The sequence below is a fragment of the Gadus macrocephalus genome, chromosome 4 (genome assembly GCF_031168955.1).
Source record: "Gadus macrocephalus chromosome 4, ASM3116895v1".
In the NCBI taxonomy this organism is placed as follows: Eukaryota; Metazoa; Chordata; class Actinopteri; order Gadiformes; family Gadidae; genus Gadus; species Gadus macrocephalus.
The window spans coordinates 27,892,862-27,916,257 of NC_082385.1; the positions used below are offsets into that span (position 1 = coordinate 27,892,862).

At 43.5% G+C, this 23,396-nt stretch overlaps 1 protein-coding gene, 1 long non-coding RNA gene and 1 pseudogene across 2 annotated transcripts in view; all 3 read left to right on the forward strand.

Annotated features, from left to right (window-relative positions):
- The window catches only part of LOC132456607 (zinc finger protein 729-like), a 353,266-nt pseudogene that overhangs the window by 214,952 nt on the left and 114,918 nt on the right, over window positions 1-23,396 (forward strand).
- Window positions 1-23,396, forward strand: part of LOC132455329 (uncharacterized) — a 77,165-nt gene that overhangs the window by 1,597 nt on the left and 52,172 nt on the right. The gene's annotated exons all lie outside the window — the stretch shown is intronic.
- LOC132455201 (gastrula zinc finger protein XlCGF57.1-like) lies at window positions 12,073-16,253 on the forward strand. The gene is given in 2 exon segments (XM_060049009.1): window positions 12,073-13,526; window positions 13,529-16,253. Coding segments are annotated over 2 exon segments (1,824 nt in total). The 5' UTR covers window positions 12,073-12,151; the 3' UTR covers window positions 13,978-16,253.

Consider the following 23,396-nt stretch of genomic DNA (forward strand, 5'->3'; position numbering starts at 1 on the left):
ATAATCAATGAATTCATAATGCATGAATCTTAGGTGATCAGCTTAGAGGGAAGGACACGTTGTTGCTTTTAAGTGTAAAAATATAATTATTGCGCTTGCCTCACATATCATGTTGTGATCAGATCACTTTGCGCTGGTGTTCGTTGAGTGTCCTTAACCTGGCCAACCACTTGAGCTTTGAGTCTAGGGAGGAGGGTGCTGGAGGAGACGGCCCTCTCCAAAACTGTGAATCTTTGTCAGCAGTACACATTTTAAACCCTCTGTGTCAATGTTGCGTACATTTAAAGAGTTTCTTTCATGTGTACAAATACACAATGCCTCCCTTTATGCAAATAATGTACCAAAACAATTAATTTTTCCTTTTTTTCTCCGTCTGCAGAAGACTGCGATGCCTTTGTAGACCGTAGCACTCAGTGTGGCTCCACCTCAGAGATTTTGGGGGTTGTCGCCCCTGGCACCTCCCACTGGTCCAGTCGCTGCGAGGAATTGGTGGTTAGCAAAATAAAGAATATGTTGCCATTTTTGCATTTGCAAATAGTTAATCGCGTTTTAGCCTACACTCCGATGTGAGCTCATTCTTGCATGAGAGGGTCTTGAATCAAAAAAAAAAAAACGCAGGCAAGACATTGAAATTGCAGGACGTGCCAAGGCTCGACCGAACCTGCTTGGCAGTGTGAAAACGCCTAATCTGTCGGTAGTGGGGATTGAAAACTATTCTGTGAAAATGAAAGAATATGTCTTGTGTGTGTTTCCTTTATGTGGAAAGCCGCAGACCCCAGACACCATTTTAATCAAGCTTGAAGAGGATATTGGTGGAGGCATGCCCGCCACAGGTTAGTACACACATTGCATCTATGCAAGAAAACAATCTTTATAAACTGAGAATGTACTCGATTCTGCCTTCTCAGCAGGAGCCTTTAACCCTTGACCATCCAAAGGGCGACATGGAAAATGCCTGAAAATGCCATGTCAAAATATAATTCTTCGAATACACAAGTGTGTACAAAGTATAAATAAAATGAAAAGTAAAATGATTAATTAAAACCATCACTTTCTCTTTTTCTCTGTTTTCCTCTCTGAAGAAGACGGCAATGACATCAGAGACTGCAGCACGCAGGGCGGCGCCACAGAGGCCTTAAGCTCGCTGTCCGCTGACCACAGCGTGGCCAAGAGCCTGAACTGCAGTGTGAGGCTGGTCCGCCTTGAGGAGCTGACTGGGCATCAGGGCTGCCCCATGGGCCGGCCCGGTGTCTTGCGTGGAAAGGTTATTCCCAACAATGCCAATATGATCGTCCACATGAGGACTCACTCCGGGGAGAAGTCCTACAAGTGTGACCAATGCATGAAGTGCTTCCGTCATGGCTCCTCCCTGAAGTTCCACAAGTCGACTCACTCTGGGGAGAAGCCCTACAGTTGTGACCAATGCACGAAGCGCTACCGTCGGAAACGCGACCTGGAGATCCACCTGAGGACTCACTCCGGTGAGAAGTCCTACAAGTGTGACCAATGCACTAGGCACTTCAGTCGGAAAGACACCCTGAAGATCCACCTGAGGACTCACTCTGGGGAGAAGCCTTACAAGTGTGACCAATGCACGTTGTGCTTCAGTCTTATTTGCGCCCTGAAGATCCATATGAGGACTCACTCCGGCGAGAAGCCCAACAGGTGTGACCAATGCACGAGGCACTTCAGTCGGAAAGGCCACCTGAAGATCCACATGAGGACTCACTCTGGGGAGAAGCCCTGCGTGTGTCTGCAGTGCAACGCCAGTTACAGCGACCCAAACGGTTTGCGAGTGCACATGCTCAAGCACACTTTGGCGCGGGGTAACGGGACGCTTTGATTGAGACCTCTGTCCGGTATTAGTTGAAATTACTGCTTTTAGTTTCTTATCATCACGATTAAACGCTTTCAACTTTTGATTCGCTTTCTGTTTTTATTGATTGATGTCTGTGTTGAATAACTTATTTCTAGGACACTTCTGACAGCAAAATATTAGATATAATGTAGATCTTGATCAGGGGAAGATACGGGCAGCAAAGTTACCAAGCATACAGTCAATGAGACGATGGGTGTACATGATTCTTATCGGAAACGTTGACATCGTGGGTAAATACAAAGGAAACAAAGGTCAGGGGGAGGGGCCTTCGTGGGGTTTAGGATTGGCCAGAGGAGAGACCAAGTTAAATTGCAATTCACAATATGGGTGAAGTCGACATGGCTGCAAGACAGTTAAAGGAATCTAAACAACAAAGAAGTCTGTGGATTGGCCTCAGTATCAAACTTGGTGCCCACAGGTGCAAATGCAAACTATCTTAACACCTTTCTATTAGAGAGGGCGGGAGGTATCTCTAGGTCCATGGAGAATGCATAGAAATTGATTGAAATTGACTAATTATTCAAACAGGGTTCACATAATTTGTATATTAAAGTTATGCTTGACATTGCCACAACATTGTCATTACCGTTATCTTTGTTATTACAAAAAGCCTGCAAAGTTCACTTGTGAAATAGACTGCGATTGAACCGCACATTATACATGACTTAAGAAAAGGACTCAAGACTCACCTGTTCAGAGTTCACCTCGACTCTGCATAGCCACATTTCCTCTTCTGACCACCATTGTACACTGTATTGTATTGTATTGTATTGTATTGTATTGTAGTACTTAACCCTCATAGGGTGTTCGTTTTTTTGTTACACAGGAGGTGCTGCTGGGTCTGGTGGACCCATTGCATTTTAGGCCTTTTAATTCAACATAATCTAACTTTTTTTTTAAATACTCACCAAATGGTTACTTCAACCCAATTGCAAGTAATATAAACAACACATATGTTAAATTTGTTCCCTTTACCTTTGTTAAATCACATTTATGAATAGAGGTGCCACTCGTTTTTGTTTATTTTCGTATTAGCATGTAATAAAATGAGGAAATGCATCATAAAACAGGCATAATTGGGAAATTATCAACATCATTAGAAATTGAAACATACTCAATAACATCTGTCTGAACAACACATTAAAGCCTTTGAACACTGCCATTATACGTATATCAGTCTATACCACCAACCCGGTATCACGCAATTGCGTGCTCCTGCGCACGAACGTTTATCTATTGAAGCGTGTTCCCGAGCACGATAGTCCGACCCCGAGGGCAGGAAGGGGGGGCCTGCCCTCGGGGTCTGACCGGGCCAAGTTTCGATGCGGAGGTCCCAGTTAGGCCCTAAAATAAGGTATTACAATTTCAGGGCGGTAGGACCTTCCTATCTCAAAAACTGTTTTTCCACCACATTCTGAACCATTAGGTCTTGCAGGCTACACTTGTGAGGGGCTTTGTCCAAATGACACTCCATTTGGGAAAAAAAAAATTCTCTAAGGGCTAGAACTCCAAATCTCGGATATGTCGTACACGGGGCCCCGGGAAATGTGTGTAAACATTTTAGCATCCCTAGCTATCTCGAAAACGTCGGCAAAGGGGCGTGACCTCCAACAGTACAGTAAATGTACATAAGACAGAGGTTAGTTTCTAGTCCCCATTTTTTGTGGGATGGAGGTGTACATTTGTGGCTAAAGGTGTGTAGACACAGCTGGCCTGTGGCCACGTTTTTGAAGTCGGGGCTCAAAAGGTCAAAAGGAGCCGGCACCACGCCGCTTATGAGATAACAAAAAGTTAATGTGTGTTTCTCTCATAACTTTTTGTCATTATTAAAGAGAGGCCTGATTCTCAGATATGCATGTTGGATGGCTAGGGTGTTGGTCTGGGAAGAACTTCAGGCCAAAATCTTGCAAGCGAGCCGCTGGGTGCAGGTGCAACGAGATGGAGCACTTGCTGAGCCTGGACTTTCATAATCTTCGCTCTGTGAATGTAAAGGATGTTTGGTCGGATGTTACGACGAAGAATCATAATGTGAATGGGAATATTCTATAAATCTCTTGATATCATCTTTCGTCTCAACACTTCTGCTGCAGCCACTTAAAGTCTCACTCCGAGAACCTTAAAATATGAATCAATCCATTAGAAGTATGAAAATATCTTCCCGGTGGTGCAACAGAGCAAACAAGGTGTCCTTTGACATCTACGTTTCGAGACGATTGCAACAGTGCCACACATGATCATATTTGAATATGTTTCGGGGTAGTAATTAGCTGTCGATTTTGGAGGCCTTTATCAATAATGACCAGCTATAGATTTGCTTCCCGATGGAGATTTTTGACAAATTACCTGTTAATTAGCATCTACTAGGGATGGGCAAAATGATTCTTTTCCGGGAACTAGTTCTTTCAGTTCAGTTCACTATAACGATTCGTTTATTTGAGTCGTTCGTTTTGATTCGTTCGTTACGTCAGATTACATCTTAAAAAAAATAAAAAATAAAAAAACTCTTTTTTATTATTATTATTTTTTTTTAATTGGTCGTGGGTCCGGACAGGACCGTCAAGACCGCAGTCCGCCGTTTGGAGATACCTGCTATTTAGAATGTCGAACGTCCCACTAATATTTATACCACTTGCTTACTCTCTATATTTCATTCATGGTTTTACATTTATAATTTTATTTTACTTTACATTTAATTCTTCATTGTTCAGGCATTACAGAACTTGCATGGTCATAAATAAAAAATACGAACTGCAGTTTAATTTCTTTGTTTGTTCTTAAATTGACGTAGAATGGAGCAAAGACTCCTGGGATTGGGAAATGCGTTTATCCAATAAACAGATGGAGGTCAAGTCTATTTTCGAAAAAATGTAGGGGGATATATGAGTCGAATGGTATGACCCAAGATACGTCAGACAGAGAAAGCGCGCATATTCGACGGTACCGCCTTGTCATTGGTTTACCCAGGTGCCATTCCAACACCATTGCTACCTCTCATTGGCTGAATCTTTGAGAAAGTTGTAGACTCAATCAATGGAAGTCGCGGGGAGAGAGACGGAGCTCTGTTCGTTTGTATATTTTATTTACGTGACCATATGTTTGGTTTATGTTAAAAAAAAAGAATCAAAGAACCAGTTCTTCTTGTTTTGGGGAACCAGTTCTTGTCGTTCACGTTCGGGATTCGTTCGTTGTAACGAATCAGTCGCGACCGACACATCCCTAGCATCTACACGTTAAGTCCAATGAGATCAAGCTCGGCCTCTTGCTACACCGAGATCATGTCCTAGACCTAGGTGTACCATGTTAAACACATGTTACCATTAGCTAGAGTGTCGTTCTTGGTGTCATTGGACTCAGCTCAACGTGTAGATGCTAAATAACATGTCATAACATGTCAACATGTCTTTATCGGGAAGCAAATCAATAGCTGCTCAGTATTGATTAAGGCCTCCAATTTCGACAGCTAATTACTACCATTAAACATGTTCGAATATGCTCATGTGTGGCACCGTTGCAATCTCCTGGAAGCGTAGATGTTGAAGGATACCTTGTTCGTCCTCTTACGCCACCGGGATGATATTAACATGCTTCTGATTGACTAATGAATTGATTCAGCTATTCCCCCAGAAGTCTGGGGTCAAAAAGGTCAAAAGGAGACGGCACCACGCCGGGGTGGATCCAGATCTCGGGCAACAGTGCAGGGTTGCCAGGTCCTGCAAAAAACGTGCCCCCCACATACCGTTCAAAATCCACCCAAAGTGTCCTGGAAGCATCCCAAATAAAAAATGATATTATTGGCCATTTCGGCCAAAGTTTTGAAAGTAATAATATTTGAGGGAATATTTTTTTGTTGTTGTTTTAGCAGCGAAATGCACCGTGTGCGTGTGTGCGTGTGTGTGTGTGTGTGTGTGTCTGTGTCTGTGTGTCTGTGCGTGCGTGTGTGTGCTTGTGTGTGCTTGTGTGTGTCTGTGCGTGTGCGTGCGTGTGTGTGTATAACACGCTATTTTATGTTGAAATGCGACGTAATCCAGTGTTCACGAAAAGTACACTGTCAACGTATGCTTTTGGCGACTGGGTTGGCTCTCAGATATACGTGTTTCTAACAAGATGATATCATTAAAAGTTACATAAAGTAACAGTTTAATAACACAAACGCAGGAAGCACGTGAGCTGCTAGTTTAGCGAAAGCAACCTGACGTCGTTGAAACATGCGAGCGAGCCGATCAAATCCTAATAACTATAAAACTAAAGATCAGACACAATCACTGACTGAAGATTATGCAAGTAAAAAGTATATTTCTCGCTAGAAATGTTATTAGAAACACGTTTAACGGTGAATCGGTCCTAAAATATTGCATTTCCCATTCAGATAATAAAGATTAATAAAGATCATACACATTCACTGACTGAAGATTATGTAAGGAAAATGTACATTTCTCGCTAGAAAAGTCATTAGAAACGCGTTTAATGGTGTATCTGTCCTAAAATATTGCATTTCCCATTCAGATAATAAAGATTAATAAAGATCATACACATTCACTGACTGAAGATTATGTAAGGAAAATGTAAATTTCTCGCTAGAAATGTCATTAGAAACGCGTTTAATGGTGTATCTGTCCTAAAATATTGCATTTCCCATTCAGATAATAAAGATGAATATAAGCTACGCCGTGTTCCGGAGCCGCGGGGGATTCTGGGAATTGGGGTTCTCAGTTGACAAATGGGGCCTTTGTTAACTTGTTTTGTTGTTAGGATTAAGTAGGGTTAATGGGTTCGGGATGTTATGTGGTTGTGTGTTGTTCTATTAACATTGTTCGTGTGTTAATTATTGTCGACACCGTCACCGAGAGTGACGTGACCATCGTTTCGTGCAGCTGTTCCGTGTTGAAGTCTCGTTCAATAAAAACCAACTCTCGTTGTCGAGCGTGCCCCCCCCCCCTGCAAACGTGCCCCCCCCCCCCCCCCCCCCCCCCCCCTTCAACTAACGTGTCCCCCCCCCACCCTTCATGGGTCTGATTCGCCGATTTCCCATGCTGATATCCCCGAAGATTCTCGGGCATCTTCGACAATTTGGCTATAGATTGTCTCATTGCACGCTAAATAATATAATTATAGCCTTGTAGTGACCGTAACATAATTCACCTACAATATTTCGTTATGTGTTGTTCTTTCAATTGTGTTGTTGTTTACTGCATGTCATTTACGTTCTTGGTGGTTCAGGGATCGCGGTCCCTAAGGATTACGTGCGTCTCATGACGTCACAGACCATGCTGGATTTGTTTACCTTCACCACGCTTTGTTTTCCGGTTTTCTTTTTTTACAAAATAAACGAGTCACACGGCTGTGTGCTCAACGTGCGAAGTTGTGTTCTTAACTTATTGCAATTTCCACAGCCTAATTATATATATAGGTTTTGGCATAAACATAACTAGGGTGCACTGTACTATCTGCGCACACCCTTTCTGAAGCCTCTCTCTCGCTCTCTCTCTCTCTCTCTCTCTCTCTCTCTCTCTCTCTCTCTCTCTCTCTCTCTCTCTCTCTCTCTCTCTCTCTCTCTCTCTCTCTCTCTCTCTCTCTCTCTCTCTCTCTCTCTCTCTCTCTCTCTCTCTCTCTCTCTCTCTCTCTCTCTCTCTCTCTCTCTCTCTCTCTCTCTCTCTCTCTCTCTGTCCCTCCCGCTCTCTCTTTCTCTCTCTCTCGTACCGTTTTGTGGAGCACGTTAATTGTCTTAGAACACTCCCATTCAGAATGCATTGGTTTACATTTCGTTTGTAACACGCAAAAAGTCGGACTATCGTGCTCGGGAACGCTTCAATAGATGAACGTTCGTGCGCAGGAGCACGCAATTGCGTGATACCGGGTTGTGTGTGTGTGTGTGTGTGTGTGTGTGTGTGTGTGTGTGTGTGTGTGTGTGTGTGTGTGTGTGTGTGTGTGTGTGTGTGTGTGTGTGTGTGTGTGTGTGTGTGTGTGTGTGTGTGTGTGTGTGTGTGTGTGTGTGTGTGTGTGTGTGTGTGTGTGTGTGTGTGTGTGTGTGTGTGGAAAGTTCATAAGCCAGAGGGAAACTTTGAACCAATGCAAGAGGCTTAAAATTGTTATGAGCTGGAGCAGTGAATTTCTGTTTTTCTTTTCTTGTTTGATGGTTTCGTTTCATCTGTTCAAATATTGTGTTATTGCTTGGTCCAAAAGCTTTGATTTCTTTTAACAAACGAGCTGAACATCGTCATCATAATTATAAAAAACGGTATCATTTGAACTTCATTATTTATTGCTTAGAATTTTTTCTTGCATTTATTCTGTTTGTATTATTTTTAACCATGTTTAATAAAATCGAAATTACGGGGAAAGGTTACCTCCCCTTCCTCTTATTTTGCCCGCCCAGATTATTTGTCCCGACCGCCCATGAGAAAATGAGTTAAGAACGTGTACACATAGTTCTTTCCTTGAGAGACACCGTGGCTTGCAAACGAGCGAATGATCGCAGTTGCTCAGTGTTTGGATGTACAAAACCTCTAAAAAGTAAGTTAACTAACGCCACATCATTGTGTTGCTTTACTGTATATGGTTACCTTGTTAGCATTACACAGTTATGTGTGTAAATACCATGGACCTATTAAAGAAAGGACAGCGGACTAATACATTGCCGCCCTTTCATAACTATAAATACACGCACTGTAACTTGAGTGTGCACCTCAGCAAGCAAGCGGCATCACACGAGAATGGGCACAATTCAACAAAGGGTACAGGCACTGATCTCTACTGCTTGGATACCAAGGGAATGCAATGTTTAACAATGTCTGCTAACCATACTACAAACTATTGTATTTTACCGGCCACCGGACAGCAGTAGTTCTAGCGTTTTACTGATGATGAGATCCTTATGACCTGTTAAACTCATCCTAAATACATATGGTGCGTTCCTGGGAACCCGTGTTTTCGCAACCTTCTCCCCTCTTGTACTCCCAGTTATAGCTGGTTATTTTCGGGCAAAAAAGTGTACCTGGAACACACTATTATAGGCATGTTTTCCCCTTCACACCTGATTCAAATCAAAGGGTTATTAGCAGATTTCTGCAGAGCTTGATGTCATGGTATTGAGATGTTGAGATGAACTATAAAATATGTAAACAAATCAAGGATTTAATATAATTTCAAAGAACACATTTTAAGTATTGGGCTAATGTAATCCACTAAACATGCTTCTCTTTTATCTTCTTACAACTTGCACCTGGAATACATACGTATTTTTTATCCATAAGATAAAAAATTGAGTGCTGATTTTTCTTTGTTGTCTCTACGCAGGCCAGCTCATCAAGTGCTTACATTCAGCAGCTTCTCTCAAGGGATGTTGCCTGCCAGACAGAAAACCTGGAAACGCATATTTGTAGGCACAAAGCTATCCTTAAAGTCTATGCAGCCCCATTTTAAAAGTGAAGGTGTGTACATTACTCATTGAGTATTTTTTTTTTTGATTTGGTATATTCTAGGAAGCATAGATTCTAGGCTGATGCTAGATTCTTCCTGCGCTAAAAAGCCTGGTCCTCTTTGGAAAACCATCATGACCAGCGCCCTGCTAAAACACGAGTCAAACTTGGGAGTTGCATTTCAAAGATGGAATTAGTCAAGAGCCCAGAAGGGTTTCAAGACAGATGCCACCTGAGCTGGTTTATCATTGTCAAACATCACTGAATTCATAATGTATGAATGTTAGCTGATCAGGTTAGAAGGGAAGGACACGTTGTTGCTTTTTAGTGTCAAAATAGAATTATTGTGCTTGCCTCGCATGTCATGTTGTGATCAGATCACTTTGCGCTGGTGTTCGTTGAGTGTCCTTAACCTGGCCAACCACTTGAGCTTTGAGTCTAGGGAGGAGGGTGCTGAAGGAGTTGTCCCTCTCCAAAACTGTGAATCTTTGTCAGCAGTACACATTTTAAACCCTCTGTGTCAATGTTACATACATTTAAAGAGTTTCTCTCATGTGTACAAATACACAATGCCTCCCTTTATGCAAATAATGTATCATAACAAATTTTCCTTTTTTTCTCCCTCTGCAAAAGACTGCGATGCCTTTAGAGACCGTAGCACTCATCGCAACGCCACCTCAGAGATTCTGGGTGTGGACGCCCCTGGCTCCTCCCACATGTCCAGTCACAGCGAGGAGCTGAAGATTCTGAGCGTCTACGGAAAAGGGGAGGGCCCACTGGCAGAGGACGGCCATGACGCCCTCTTCACCGCGTCTGAAGTGGAGGCCCTGAACTCGCTGTCAGCGGACCCCAGCGTGGCCAAGAGCCTGGAGCGCGGCGAGCGGCTGGTCTGCCTCGAGGAGCTGAGTGTGCAGGTTGGAAATCATCTTATCATTCACCATCCAAAAGAGAGGCTTCCTCTGTTACAACTCTAAAACAGGCCAATAGAAAGCCCAAACCTTTATGATTCAGTAGATGTTTTTACACTGCCAATTATGCCCGTTTATGCCCAACTAATCTGTCGGTAGTGGGGATCGACAACTATTCTGTGAAAATGAAAGAATATGTCTTGTGTCTTGTGTGTGTTTCCTTCTTATGTGTAAAGCAGCAGACCCCAGACCCCATTTCAATCAAGGTTGAAGAGGATATTGGTGGAGGCATGCCCGCCACAGGTTAGTAATACACATTGCATCTATGCAAGAAAACCACCTGGATCAACTGAGAATGTACTCTAATCTACCTTCTCAGCAGGAGCCTTTAACCCTTGACCATCCAAAGGGGCTCTTTCTCTGTTTTCCTCTCTGAAGAAGACAATGACATCAGAGACTGCAGCACGCAGCGCGGCGTCACCTCGGAGAGTCTGCGTGTGGACGCCCCTGGCTCCTCCCACATGTCCAGCCACAGCGAGGAACTGAAGATTCTGAGCGTCTACGGAAAAGGGGAGGGCCCTTGGGCGACGGACGGCCATGACACCCTCTTCACCGCGTCAGAAGTGGAGTCCCTGAACTCGCTGTCTGCGGACCAAAGCGTGGCCAAGAGCCTGGAGCGCGGCGAGCGGCTGGTCTGCCGCGAGGAGCTGAGTGTGCAGGTTGGAAATCATCTTCTTATTCACCATCCAAAAGAGGGGCTTCCTCTGTAACAACTCTAAAACAAACCCGTTGAAAGCCCACACCTTTATGATTCAGTAAACGTTTTACACCGCCAAATATGCCCGTCTTATGCCCAACTTTTGCCCTGTGTGATCTGCACGTCTACACTGACCGAGGTAATTTACAGGCTTTATTTCGCACCCCTATTAACCCTCTCTGACCCTACACATATTGGCGGTTTCATTTTGATCTAAATGCGATAAGACAGCCATGCGGTTCTAGGGGCGAGGCTTGGGTAGAGGTGTTGCTGCATTGTCTCTACAACAGAGACGATGCAGCGATATCAACATGAATAGTTGTAACTGGAGAGACGGTGAAATCCGCAAGCTGCTGACCATCATGGGAGAGAAGGTGATGCAGTCGCATTTAAAGAAGACGAAAGATGGTCGATCTAAGAGAAAGTACCAGAAAAAAGTTCCTTACAATGCTTCGTCAGCAAAGTGGTTAGCAAAATAAAGAATATGTTGGGATTATTGCACTTGTAAATAGTTTATCGCGTTTTAGCCTACACTCAGATGTGAACTCATTCTTGCATGCAAGGGGCTTGAATCAAAAAAATTATATATATATTTTTTGCAATTCATTGTAAAAAGTCCTCCAGTGTGTAGCCCCGCCTTCTCCTGTGAACCAAGAAAGACAGCTCCGAGACGAACGGGGATTTTATCAGCTGGCAGTGTAAAAATGCCTAATCTGTCGTTGGTGGGGATTAACAACTATTCTGTGAAAATGAAAGAATATGTCTTGTGTGTGTTTCCTTCTTTTTGTGGATAGCAGCAGACACCAGAAACCATTTCAATCAAGGTTGAAGAGGATATTGGTGGAGGCTTGCCCGCCGTAGGTTAGTAACACACCGTGATAAACTGAGAATGTACTCGAATCTGCCTTCTCAGCAGGAGCCTTTAACCCTTGACCAGCCAAAGGGCGACAGGGAAAATGCATTATCAACAAATAGAAGTTAGAAAGAATGTCAAAATATAATTCTTCCAATACACAAGTGTGTACAAAGTACAAACTGTATACCTTTTGTGAAAACGATTAATTAAAAACATCACTTTCTCTCTTTCTCTGTTTTCCTCTCTGAAGAAGACGGCATTGACATCAGAGACTGCAGCACGCAGCGCGGCGCCAGCTCGGAGAGTCTGCGTGTGGACGCCCCTGGCTCCTCCCACATGTCCAGTCACAACGGGGAGCAGCGCATCCTGACCGTCTACGGACAAGGGGAGGGCCCTCTGGCGGTGGACGGCCATGACACCCTCTTTGTCGCGTCACAGCTGGAGGCCTTGAGCTCGCTGTCCGCTGACCACAGCGTGGCCAAGAGCCTGAACTGCAGCGTGAGGCTCGTCTGCCTTGAGGGGCTGACTGGGCATCAGGGCGGCCGCAAGGGCCGGCCCGGTGTCTTGTGTGGAAAGGTTATTCCCAACAATGCCAATATGATCGTCCACATGATGCCTCACTCTGGGGAGAAGCCCTACAAGTGTGACCAATGCATGAAGCGCTTCAGTCTGAAAGGCACCTTGAAGATCCACCTGAGGACTCACTCCGGGGAGAAACCCTACAGGTGTGACCAATGCAAGATGCGCTTCAGACAGAAAGGCCACCTGAAATGCCACATGAGGACTCACTCCGGTGAGAAGTCCTACAAGTGTGACCAATGCAGGAAGTGCTTCAGTCAGAAAGGCCCCCTGAAGCGCCACATGATGACTCACTCTGGGGAGAGGCCCTATAGGTGTGACCAATGCACGAAGGGCTTCAGTCTGACAAGCAGCCTGAAGATCCACATGAGGACTCACTCCGAGGAGAAGCCCTACAAGTGTGACCAATGCACGAGGAGCTTCAGTCGGAATAACATGCTCAAGAACCACATGACGACTCACTCCGGGGAGAAGCCCAACAAGTGTGACCAATGCACAATGCGCTTCAGTCATGGCCGCACCCTGAAGTTCCACATGTCGACTCACACCGGCGAGAAGCCCTACAGGTGTGACCAATGCACGAAGCGCTTCAGTCGGAAAGGCCACCTGAAGATCCACCTGAGGACTCACTCCGGCGAGAAGCCCTACAAGTGTGACCAATGCCCGAAGCGCTTCAGTCAGAATTACGTCCTGAAGAACCACATGAGGACTCACTCCGGGGAGAAGCCCTACAAGTGTGACCAATGCACGAAGTGCTTCAGTGAGAAAGGCAACCTGAATAGCCACATGAGGAGTCACTCCGGGGAGAAGTCCTACAAGTGTGACCAATGCACGAAGTGCTTCAGTGAGAAAGGCACCCTGAAGAGCCACCTGAGGACTCACTCCGGGGAGAAGCCCTATAAGTGTGACCAATGCACGCTGCGCTTCAGTCATAATAAAATCCTGACGGTCCACATGAGGACGCACTCCGGGGAGAAGCCCTACAAGTGTGACCAATGCACGAAGCGCTTCAGTCGGAAAGGCCACCTGAAGATCCACCTGAGGACTCACTCCGGCGAGAAGCCCTACAAGTGTGACCAATGCCCGAAGCGCTTCAGTCAGAATTACATCCTGAAGAACCACATGAGGACTCACTCCGGGAGAAGCCCTACAAGTGTGACCAATGCACGAAGTGCTTCAGTCAGAAATGCGACCTGAAGAACCACATGAGGACTCACTCCGGGGAGAAGCCCTACAAGTGTGACCAATGCACGAAGCGCTTCAGTCGGAAAGGCCACCTGAAGATCCACCTGAGGACTCACTCCGGGGAGAAGCCCTACAAGTGTGACCAATGCACGAAGCGCTTCAGTCGGAAAGGCCACCTGAAGATCCACCTGAGGACTCACACCGGCGAGAAGCCCTACAAGTGTGACCAATGCAAGATGTGCTTCAGTCAGAAAGACACCCTGAAGATCCACCTGAGGACTCACTCCCGGGGGAGGCCCTGCGTGTGTCTGCAGTGCGATGTCAGCTACAGCGACCCAAGCAATTTGCGTGTGCACATGCTCAAGCACACTTTGGCACGGGGTAGCGGGACGCTTTGATTGAGACCGCTGTCCTGTATTGGTTGATATTACAGCTTTTAGTTTTTCTTTTCATTACGATTAAATGCTTTCCAATTTTGATTCGCTTTCTGTTTTTATTAATAATTGATGTCTGTGTTGAATAACTTATTTCTAGGACAAAGATGATTGAAGATGATCCATTTTAAAAGGTTCCTGGTTAAATGTCTAGATCTCAGTGATGCTCAGTTTAGGCCGGTCGTCCCTCTAGAAGGCAGCATTATTCTAACGGGACAAAGTCAGAAGATTCCTAGCATTGGTCCCCCTTCACTCCCTGTTTGCAACGGCGGCTGGTGATCCAATTCGTGGGTGGGGTGCAGTAATGGACGGGGGTCCTCCCCAAGAAAATATAGAATTGGTTTCTGGGATGCCCACTAGCTAAAAATGTATTCTGATTCATAGCCTACATCCTGACTTGCAGGGCCTGGACAAGCTTACACTGCTTTCACTTTCATTCCACTAGCCATTGCTATTTCACCCATGGTTGTTATTCTGATATTGAGGCATATCATGATCAATGTCCTATAGGGTTTTACCCGAGTCTCAAGGTCTATTTCAAATGCTGTTTGGGACCGTTTTTTATATGCTACATGCCAAAAGACTTAATTAATATGTAACTTACTTGTTCCTTTTAAGTATAACATTGCGTGATTGAGGAGTCCAATTCCTCCACTGAAATGGGTAGAAAGTGCTTTTACGGCTCTCTGCTAATTAACAAACTATCACTTCTCTCTGCATGTAGTTATGTTGTGCAATGCACGAATGCTGCTGAGGGAGGTAGCCTATTAGATTCATTGGCTGAATTGTCCAATCGGCTCCAAATTACTACAATGTGTTGAAACACAAGACAGTGTAGTGACAAGTGTTTCTTCAATACTCTGAGTAATTCAGTTACTGTTGGGAAAGGAGAACAAGCCTATCTTGATGAATCCTTCATCATGTTGTGTGTTCAGTAACCGGGGTAGGTTTCGTGTTCGGTCTTTCTTCTTTTTACTTTGTGTGTGTGTGTCTGCAGTTCAGAAGGTGAACTGCACCGAGGAGGATTCACCGCCCCCAAATGGTTCCACATGCATTAACTTTGATACGTCTTTGATGTTTAGTTCATCGAATAGGAACCTGTATATTCAACAAACCAATAAGAACCAATGCAAAAGAATTAAAATGTACCACTATATCAAAACTAAAAGGATATTTTCCCGACGGCCTGGAGGTCAACATCCAAGCTTGGATGCTAATGAGGAAGAGGAAATGGAAAGTACATATGGGGATTCTGATGGGGATTAGTGTCCTTTGTGTTATGTTTTATTTAATGCAGTGGAATGCCAGGAGTCTGGTTGCAAATGGGCAAGAGTTTAAACAAATGTTGGATGGTTTTGAGGAAAAGACAGAATTAATTTGCATTGAGGAGACTTGGTTGAAACCAAGACTGGATTTTAGAATTCCGGGATATAAGTGTGAAAGGAGAGAGTACGGCAGGAGGGGGGGGGGGTGCAACTTTTATTAAGAATGGAGTTCAATATAGAAGAATGGAGATGGATACAGTGTGGGAATGTGTTGTCACAGAAGTGTGGACTGACCGGGGGGAAATCTCCATTGTTTATTTGTATAACCCCTGCATCAAGTTGGAGGAGATTCATTTTCAGGAAATTTTGGATAGGATTAGTGAACCAATGGTGTGGGTTGGGGATTTTAATGCACATAATGATCTGTGGGGAAGCAAGAAGAGAAATAGGAATGGGAAAATTGTAGAAGAGTTTATAGACAAAAAACAGCTAGTGGTGTTAAATGATGGTCGACCTACATGGTTCAGAACAAGTCGGACAGGGTTGGATTTACAGAGCAATGATAAGATCAGCACTTGATTATGGATGCATGGTTTATGGATCAGCAGCTCTTTCAGTGTTAAACAAATTAGACATAGTCCAAGCAAAAGCCTTAAGAGTGTGCTGTGGAGCATTCTGTACAACTCCAATAGCAGCATTACTAATAGAAATGGGTGAGATGCCGCTAGTATTAAGAAGATATAAACTTGGCTTGAAATACCTAATAAAGCTCCAAGGACAAAGGGAAGTGTTACCAACAAAAGACCTACTGAGTGATCATTGGGAGTTTATGGGAATCAGAAAAACTAAAACTAACTTTGCAGAAAATCTTAAATCAGTGGCGCAGGAAATTGGTATTAGGGATGTTAGTGTTTGTTCTCCAGTGTGTCGCTCAGTTGCTCCGTCATGGTTGATCCCAGATCTGGTTCAGACTGTGTTGACCTAAAGTTTATGAGTATAAGCAAATCAAGGATGTCAGAGGGTGTAGTAAAAGAGATAGAAGTTTGGCACTAACAAGTATGGGGAGGCCATCTACTCATTCACACTGATGGGTCAAAGGAGCGTGAGAGTGGTAAAGTAGCAGTGGGTATTAGCATTCCTGAAATCGGGTACAGAATAGGGTATAAAGTCTCAGATCATATGTCAGTAGTCACAGCAGAGATGGTGGCAGTCTTATGGGCCTTACGATGGGTGGAGGATAATAAACAGGGGTATTCAATAATATGTAGTGATTCAGCTGCAGCTTTAATTTCAATAAAATAAGGAAAATCCAAGTCCAGACCGGATTTAATTGTGGAAATACTACAGTCTGTGTTCAGAATTTACATAATCTGATTGGCAGACACCCAGATGGCAGGTGTGAGTGTGGAGAAAGAGAGACTGTAAAACATGTACTTCTCCAGTGTGGGCGCTATTCCAGGCAAAGGAGGACTCTGTACCGGAGGCTTGGATCAGCTGGGGAATCAGTTTTTAGTATGCGCACCCTTTAAAATCTGGATTCAGTGGATAAAACAAAGGAATTGATGGACTACCTTCACATCAATGGAGTATATAAAAGGATTTAAAGTTTAGGGGGAAATAACAAACAGTGGGGGGCAGTAATACGCCATAGCTGCGTCAAGGCTGCCTAAATAAAAGAAGAAGAAGAAGTTACGCCTCCTACTACAAGTTACGCCCACTACAAGTATGAAGGTATTATTGTAGCAAAAGTCTTTAGCACCTGTAACTGCAGAATTTGAATGCGTACACTAAAGTCACAGTAAATTTGAAGTCGTATATATTTATTTTGCATGTGTACTCTAAAGTCACAAATGTGTAACAGTACATTTGTAGTCGTAAAAAATATATATGTTTTTTTATACCATTGTAAACACAAAATAGGGTATACGAGTACGCTAATCTGTGTTACAGGTGCACAAATACTTTTGCTACAATTATTGCAGCGCAGTTGGTGCAAAACACATTCGCACACCCGTGTTTCATAATCTGAGAACATGCCCAAAAGGTGTGCATTCGTAAACCCAAATTTGAACAAATGCATCAGAAGTTGCACATCTGTGAACGCTATGTTAATTCAGCATTTTAATGAGCGAGCACAAAACCATTTTACAACTGCTCGAATCTGCTCCTGCAAGTCTCAGCTGTGGGTTTTTTTGCAGGTTGTTTTGCAACACCCCTAGGTGGTAAATGTGTAGCAAAAGTATTCGTATCCGTAGATGACAGAGCGTCCGTGAGCGGGACAGAATAGTCCCGCCCATAATTTCCTACTCCAATGAAAATCGCCGGCAGGGATGCATTTCTCAAATTACAGTGACGGCTGGTGGTGATTTTGGGTGGGTGGGCTAAAGAATGCATTACATTTATCAATACTTCACAGGGCTCCAGACGCCATGAGGTCACCTTTATATCTCTGTTCATAACTTTCATATAATGTGAATGATTTTTAAACAAGATTAAGGTGTAGAGAAAGGCATGTCTTTATTTGAAGCACAATTATAAATAAAAAGGAAAATATGGTGTTTTAAGTGCTTCACTGAGCTGAAATTGAACATTTCGAACTAAACCATTAAGCAAAATAAAACTTTTTTTGTGCTTAAAGTATTACACAATTAAAATGTTGACTGGTCTCCCTTTGCGCAAAATGCGGCTGTAGACGATCACGCACGCTTTGGTATAGACTATAGGCCTACATGTCCTTCCTGATAGATGTGGCGTTTCCGACGTCCGCAGCTGTCTTTTGCTTCAAGGTGTCGCCCATTAGGCCTACTGCAATGAATTGTGCACATTCCATCTCATTGCTATACGTCGGGTTGATGTTTAATCCATTTCTCTTCATGAGAATAATTTCGGATTTAAATTGAGAATGGCAACTCCTCTTTGGCAATGTTGTATGCAACATTAAATGAGATCATTTCCGATTCCTTAGAGAACCTTATTGTTACTGCCTGTCGCTGAAATGCAGCTTGGAGAGGGGCCACTATCTCTACACACTTGTCACGTCATGTTGGGTTATTTAGACAGCTTTTTAAATGTTTCGATACGAAACGTAGTTGACCCGCTTACAAATGCACTATTACCGGCCATATTCTGACCGCACTCCTGACAGTAAATCTGTACATCGTTTGGTTGATGTGTCCCCAATCTTTTCACTTCCAATTTTTCCTCCAAAGACATTAAAGAAAACCGATTAGAAAGTAAATAATCCACTTCATTCATTTTCATGCTAACGCCCGCCATACTGCACTTGCGCTACTGTGCTGTGCCTGTGATTAGTCGAAGGTCACTGTACTGTAGCTACTGTGCTAGGTCAGACTTTGGGCTAAACTAATTTAGCCCAAATGGGAAGCATATGAAGGGGGCGTGTCAGGGCACCTGCCAATCAAACGTCAATGGAAGCCTACGCTACTGCGCTTGGGCTGAATACATTTAGCCCATTCACAGGAAAAAAAGATGTATATATCCTGGGTTTTTCTGTCACTTTTTGGTGCTGTTGCTTTTATTTTCACTGTAAGAGGGCTTAGCCCTGTTAGCCCATTTATACCATCCGTCCCTGACTGGGACCCATCGCGTGCCAGCCATGGAGCTATAAAGATCGCATCATTCGTTTCTTTCTGGAGAAGTGAAGAGGGCGTCCTACTGAACGGAGATGGGTATCCTACATTATGTTAAATGAAATGACTTAGTTCAAGTGAATTCCCCCCAAAGTATTTCATTAACATGCCGCAAATGTCCTTCAATATATTTTAATGGTCGCCATAACATAAATTCAGAAATGTTAATGCAATACTTTGGGGGAGAATTCACTTGAACTAAGTCATTTCATTTAACATAATGTAGGATACCCATCTCCGTTCGGTAGGACGCCCTCTTCACTTCTCCAGAAAGAAACGTATCCCGCGCTGAGTATGCTGCGATCTTTATAGCTCCATGGCTGGCACGCGGTGGGTCCCAGTGTAATTTGAGAAATGCATCCCTGCCGGCGATTTTCATTGGATTAGGAAATTATGGGCGGGACTATTTTGTCCCGCTCACGGACGCTCTGTCATCTACGGATACGAATACTTTTGCTACACATTTACCACCTAGGGGTGTTGCAAAACAACCTGCAAAAAAACCCACAGCTGAGACTTGCAGGAGCAGATTCGAGCAGTTGTAAAATGGTTTTGTGCTCGCTCATTAAAATGCTGAATGGACATAGCGTTCACAGATGTGCAACTTCTGATGCATTTGTTCAAATTTGGGTTTACGAATGCACACCTTTTGGGCATGTTCTCAGATTATGAAACACGGGTGTGCGAATGTGTTTTGCACCAACTGCGCCGCAATAATTGTGGCAAAAGGATTTGTGCATCTGTAACACAGATTACCGTACTCGTAGACCCTATTTTGTGTTTACAATGGTATAAAAAATATATTTTTTTTTTTTACGACTACAAATGTACTGTTACACATTTGTGACTTTAGAGTACACATGCAAAATAAATATACACGACTTCAAATTTACTGTGACTTTAGTGTACGCATTCAAATTCTGCAGTTACAGGTGCTAAAGACTCAAACTCGTGCATGTTGCAGAAAATGTGCAACAGCGCCCTCTGGGGTCACACATTTCGACGCAGAATTCGGTGTAACACCGGCTTTGTGGAATACCCCTCTGCCCTATGAAGTGACATCATGCCCATACAATCATCAAAACATTTTTGAGATCTGTTTTAAAACAGTTTGTCTTTTTGACACATAAAAACTAACGTTTTTTATAAAATGTCATCAACTTATTCATCAACAAGTCATTGGATATATTAATACCAGAAAATAATGAAGAAATATATATATATAGACTGGGAATCGAACCCCAGTCCCAACGGTGGCGGCGTGCATATCCTCTCCACACGGCGGCGGCGTAGCTTCTCCACACGTTCATTTCACACGTTGTTATCCTTCTCCAGGGAATCCTGGCACTATCCACTCGCCATACAGTCATGGCTCCAAGCTGAAGATCCACGTGAGGACTCACACCGGGGAGAAGCCCTGCGTGCGTCTACTACCGCCCAGTAGCTCGAACACCTGTGATCATGAAATGCTTTGAAAGGCTGGTCTTTCACCACATTAAAGATGAACTGAACCATTCTAAAAATAAAAAAATGACACAAAAAAAAATATTTAAAGGTCCCATGACATGCTATTTTATGTATTCTTTAATATAGGTATTAGTGGGCAACTAACACAGTATTCAAAGACATTCCCGAAATTCAGCCGTGGTGCAGAGTTACAGCCACTCCGAGCCAGTCGCACATTGAGCTTCCCCCAAATGCGCTGTTTCGGTGGGCGTGTCAAGGAGGAGGGTGGGGGTGTGGCCCTGAGCAGCTTGCAGCCACGGTACCGTGCGCTCTGTTTACAGTGGATGTATCGCAATGGCGAGGCGCACACAGCCTTTAGCCGTGTTCTGTAAATATTCTAGAACACACGGGAGTCCTGGAGCTCTATATCTAAATATTATCATATAGCCTACACAGATATCTATATCATATAATATATATTATCACGGCCAAAAGCTGTGTGAGCCGATATTATGAATCTCAAACGACCGCGTTGGGTTCTCCGACATTCCTGGTTCTTCAACGTCCACATCAATGTGAATAGGCCTACACACACTGTAACGCAAGTGTTTTCTTGTCGGTTCTTTGATGTGTCTTGTTTTTCCACAACGAGACTGTCGTGGGAGTTATCTGAGCCATGGTTGAGAAGGAATTGGGGGAAAGGAACACACACACACACACACACACACACACACACACACACACACACACACACACACAATGCATTTCGCTGCTAAAACAACAACTTGGGCTGCTTCTAGGACAGGGGGTCCTTTGAGACCCCCTTTGATCTATAAGAGACCTCAAAGTACAACTTACTTAAATGTTGTCGACCTGCAGTCACCTATTGCATCACTTCCTTTCGGGCTTCGGCCTCCTAATTGATCATTGTAGTATAATTGAATGCCCTCCTTCATATATATAATAATAATAATAATAATACATTTAATTTAGAGGCGCCTTTCAAGACACCCAAGGTCACCTTACAGAGCATATAGTCATCATTCAAAACTATGTAAAACAGACTAGGAATAAAAGGAAAACAGAGGTTAAACATGAAGAATAATAATAATTAATAACACTCAAAGACGCCTAAAGTGAAGGGGGGACCTCACTAACCACCACCATATGATACCTCCACCACTGGGACGTGGCAACAATTCTCCAAATCCATATGGGGAGGGGGGGGGGGGGTGATGCTTGTGGACAGTAGGGTTGTACACTAGACATAAATAGGAAGCAAACTCAGGAGAAGGAATGACCTCTCGCAAATATATATTTAATAAATTGTTTCAAATAACCCTGCCTCGTTAAATCATTGAGCTTGGTGTTTTGCTTTCAAAAATAGGCTACAGAAGAAGTCTAAACTGCAGAAAATAAAAACAACCAAGCTGCCTTTTAAGGATACCTTGGAATATCTGTCTATTTTTTAACCATCGGACCCTATTTTACGACAAAAACAACACAATGGACGGTGTCACGTTAAAATTGTACCGGGGGCGAAAATTGTACCGGCCTACGTCATCGTTTGTTTACATCCTGACAACCTGCCCGGCAACAGACGACGCGATGCAGAAAACATGTTTCCAAACGACGAAATAACATAATACAGATAGCGGATCGCTATCTGTATTATGATAGATAGCGATAACACTTGTTTTTACTTTATATTTGTATTGTATTTAATTGTTTAATCGAAACAATAAAAAAATGTGCCCACGAAACGGGCGATCGCGTCAAATGACAAATGTTTTGCCCGCGAAACGGGCGATCGCGTCAAATGACGTAGGAGGGTTCTTGAAACATAATACAGATAACGGATCGCTAGATAACACTTGTTTTTACTTTGTATTTGTATTGTATTGAATTGTTTAATCAAATTTAGCTAGTAAACTGAGTGTTTTAAGCAGGTTTCATAGTCTAGAATGTTCAAGAACCTTCCTACGTGATTTGACGCGTCATTTGACGCGATCGCCCGTTCCGCGGGCAAATTTTTTTATTGTTTCGATTAAACAATTAAATACAATACAAATATAAAGTAAAAACAAGTGTTATCGCTATCTATCATAATACAGATAGCGATCCGCTATCTGTATTATGTTATTTCGTCGTTTGGAAACATGTTTTCTGCATCGCGTCGTCTGTTGCCGGGCAGGTTGTCAGTTTGTCAGGATGTAAACAAACGATGACGTAGGCCGGTACAATTTTCGCCCCGGTACAATTTTAACGTGACAACGGCAGCTCCTTTGCCGCGTGGTTTTTAGAGCCATGTAAGGATTAGAGGGGCGGGTCGATAGCAACCACCATAGCAACCATGACGGTCAAGTGACTGGATGCAACCCCGTTGAAAAAAATAGAATACCACCCTACACACTGAGGAGAATAATGATATTTAAATTATTATGACCATGAAGTCTTTATTTGCATGGGTTTACATTTCGTTCTGTGTAGCATGGAAAAATCGGAGAAACACTCCCATTCAGAATGCATTGGTTTACATTTCGTTCTTTGGAGCACAGTTATTTTTATTTATTTTCAGTTTTTGTGGAGGTGCTTCAAAGATGCTAATTTTTCTGCAATAATCCAAAATCCAATGGAAAAACCCGTTGGCTTTTTGTCAAGGGAAACCCAGGTCGACGCTCACTTCCTGGTTGGCCAACATACGTCATCCCTCCACCACTATATACTGTAAAAACACATGTTCAAGTTGAATGATAATGCATGAATCTATTCATGCTATTCATGACAATTATTTTGGCCATGGTGGATCCAGATCTGTTCCAGAGCATTTCTGCACCTCGGGCAACAGCGCAGGGTTGCCAGGTCCTGCCTGCAAAAATCGTCCTGCCCACATACCGTTCCAAATCCACCCAAAATGTCCTAGAAGCAGCCCAAGCTGTTGTTTTAGCAGCGAAATGCATCGTGTGTGTGTGTGTGTGTGTGTGTGTGTGTGTGTGTGTGTGTGTGTGTGTGTGTGTGTGCT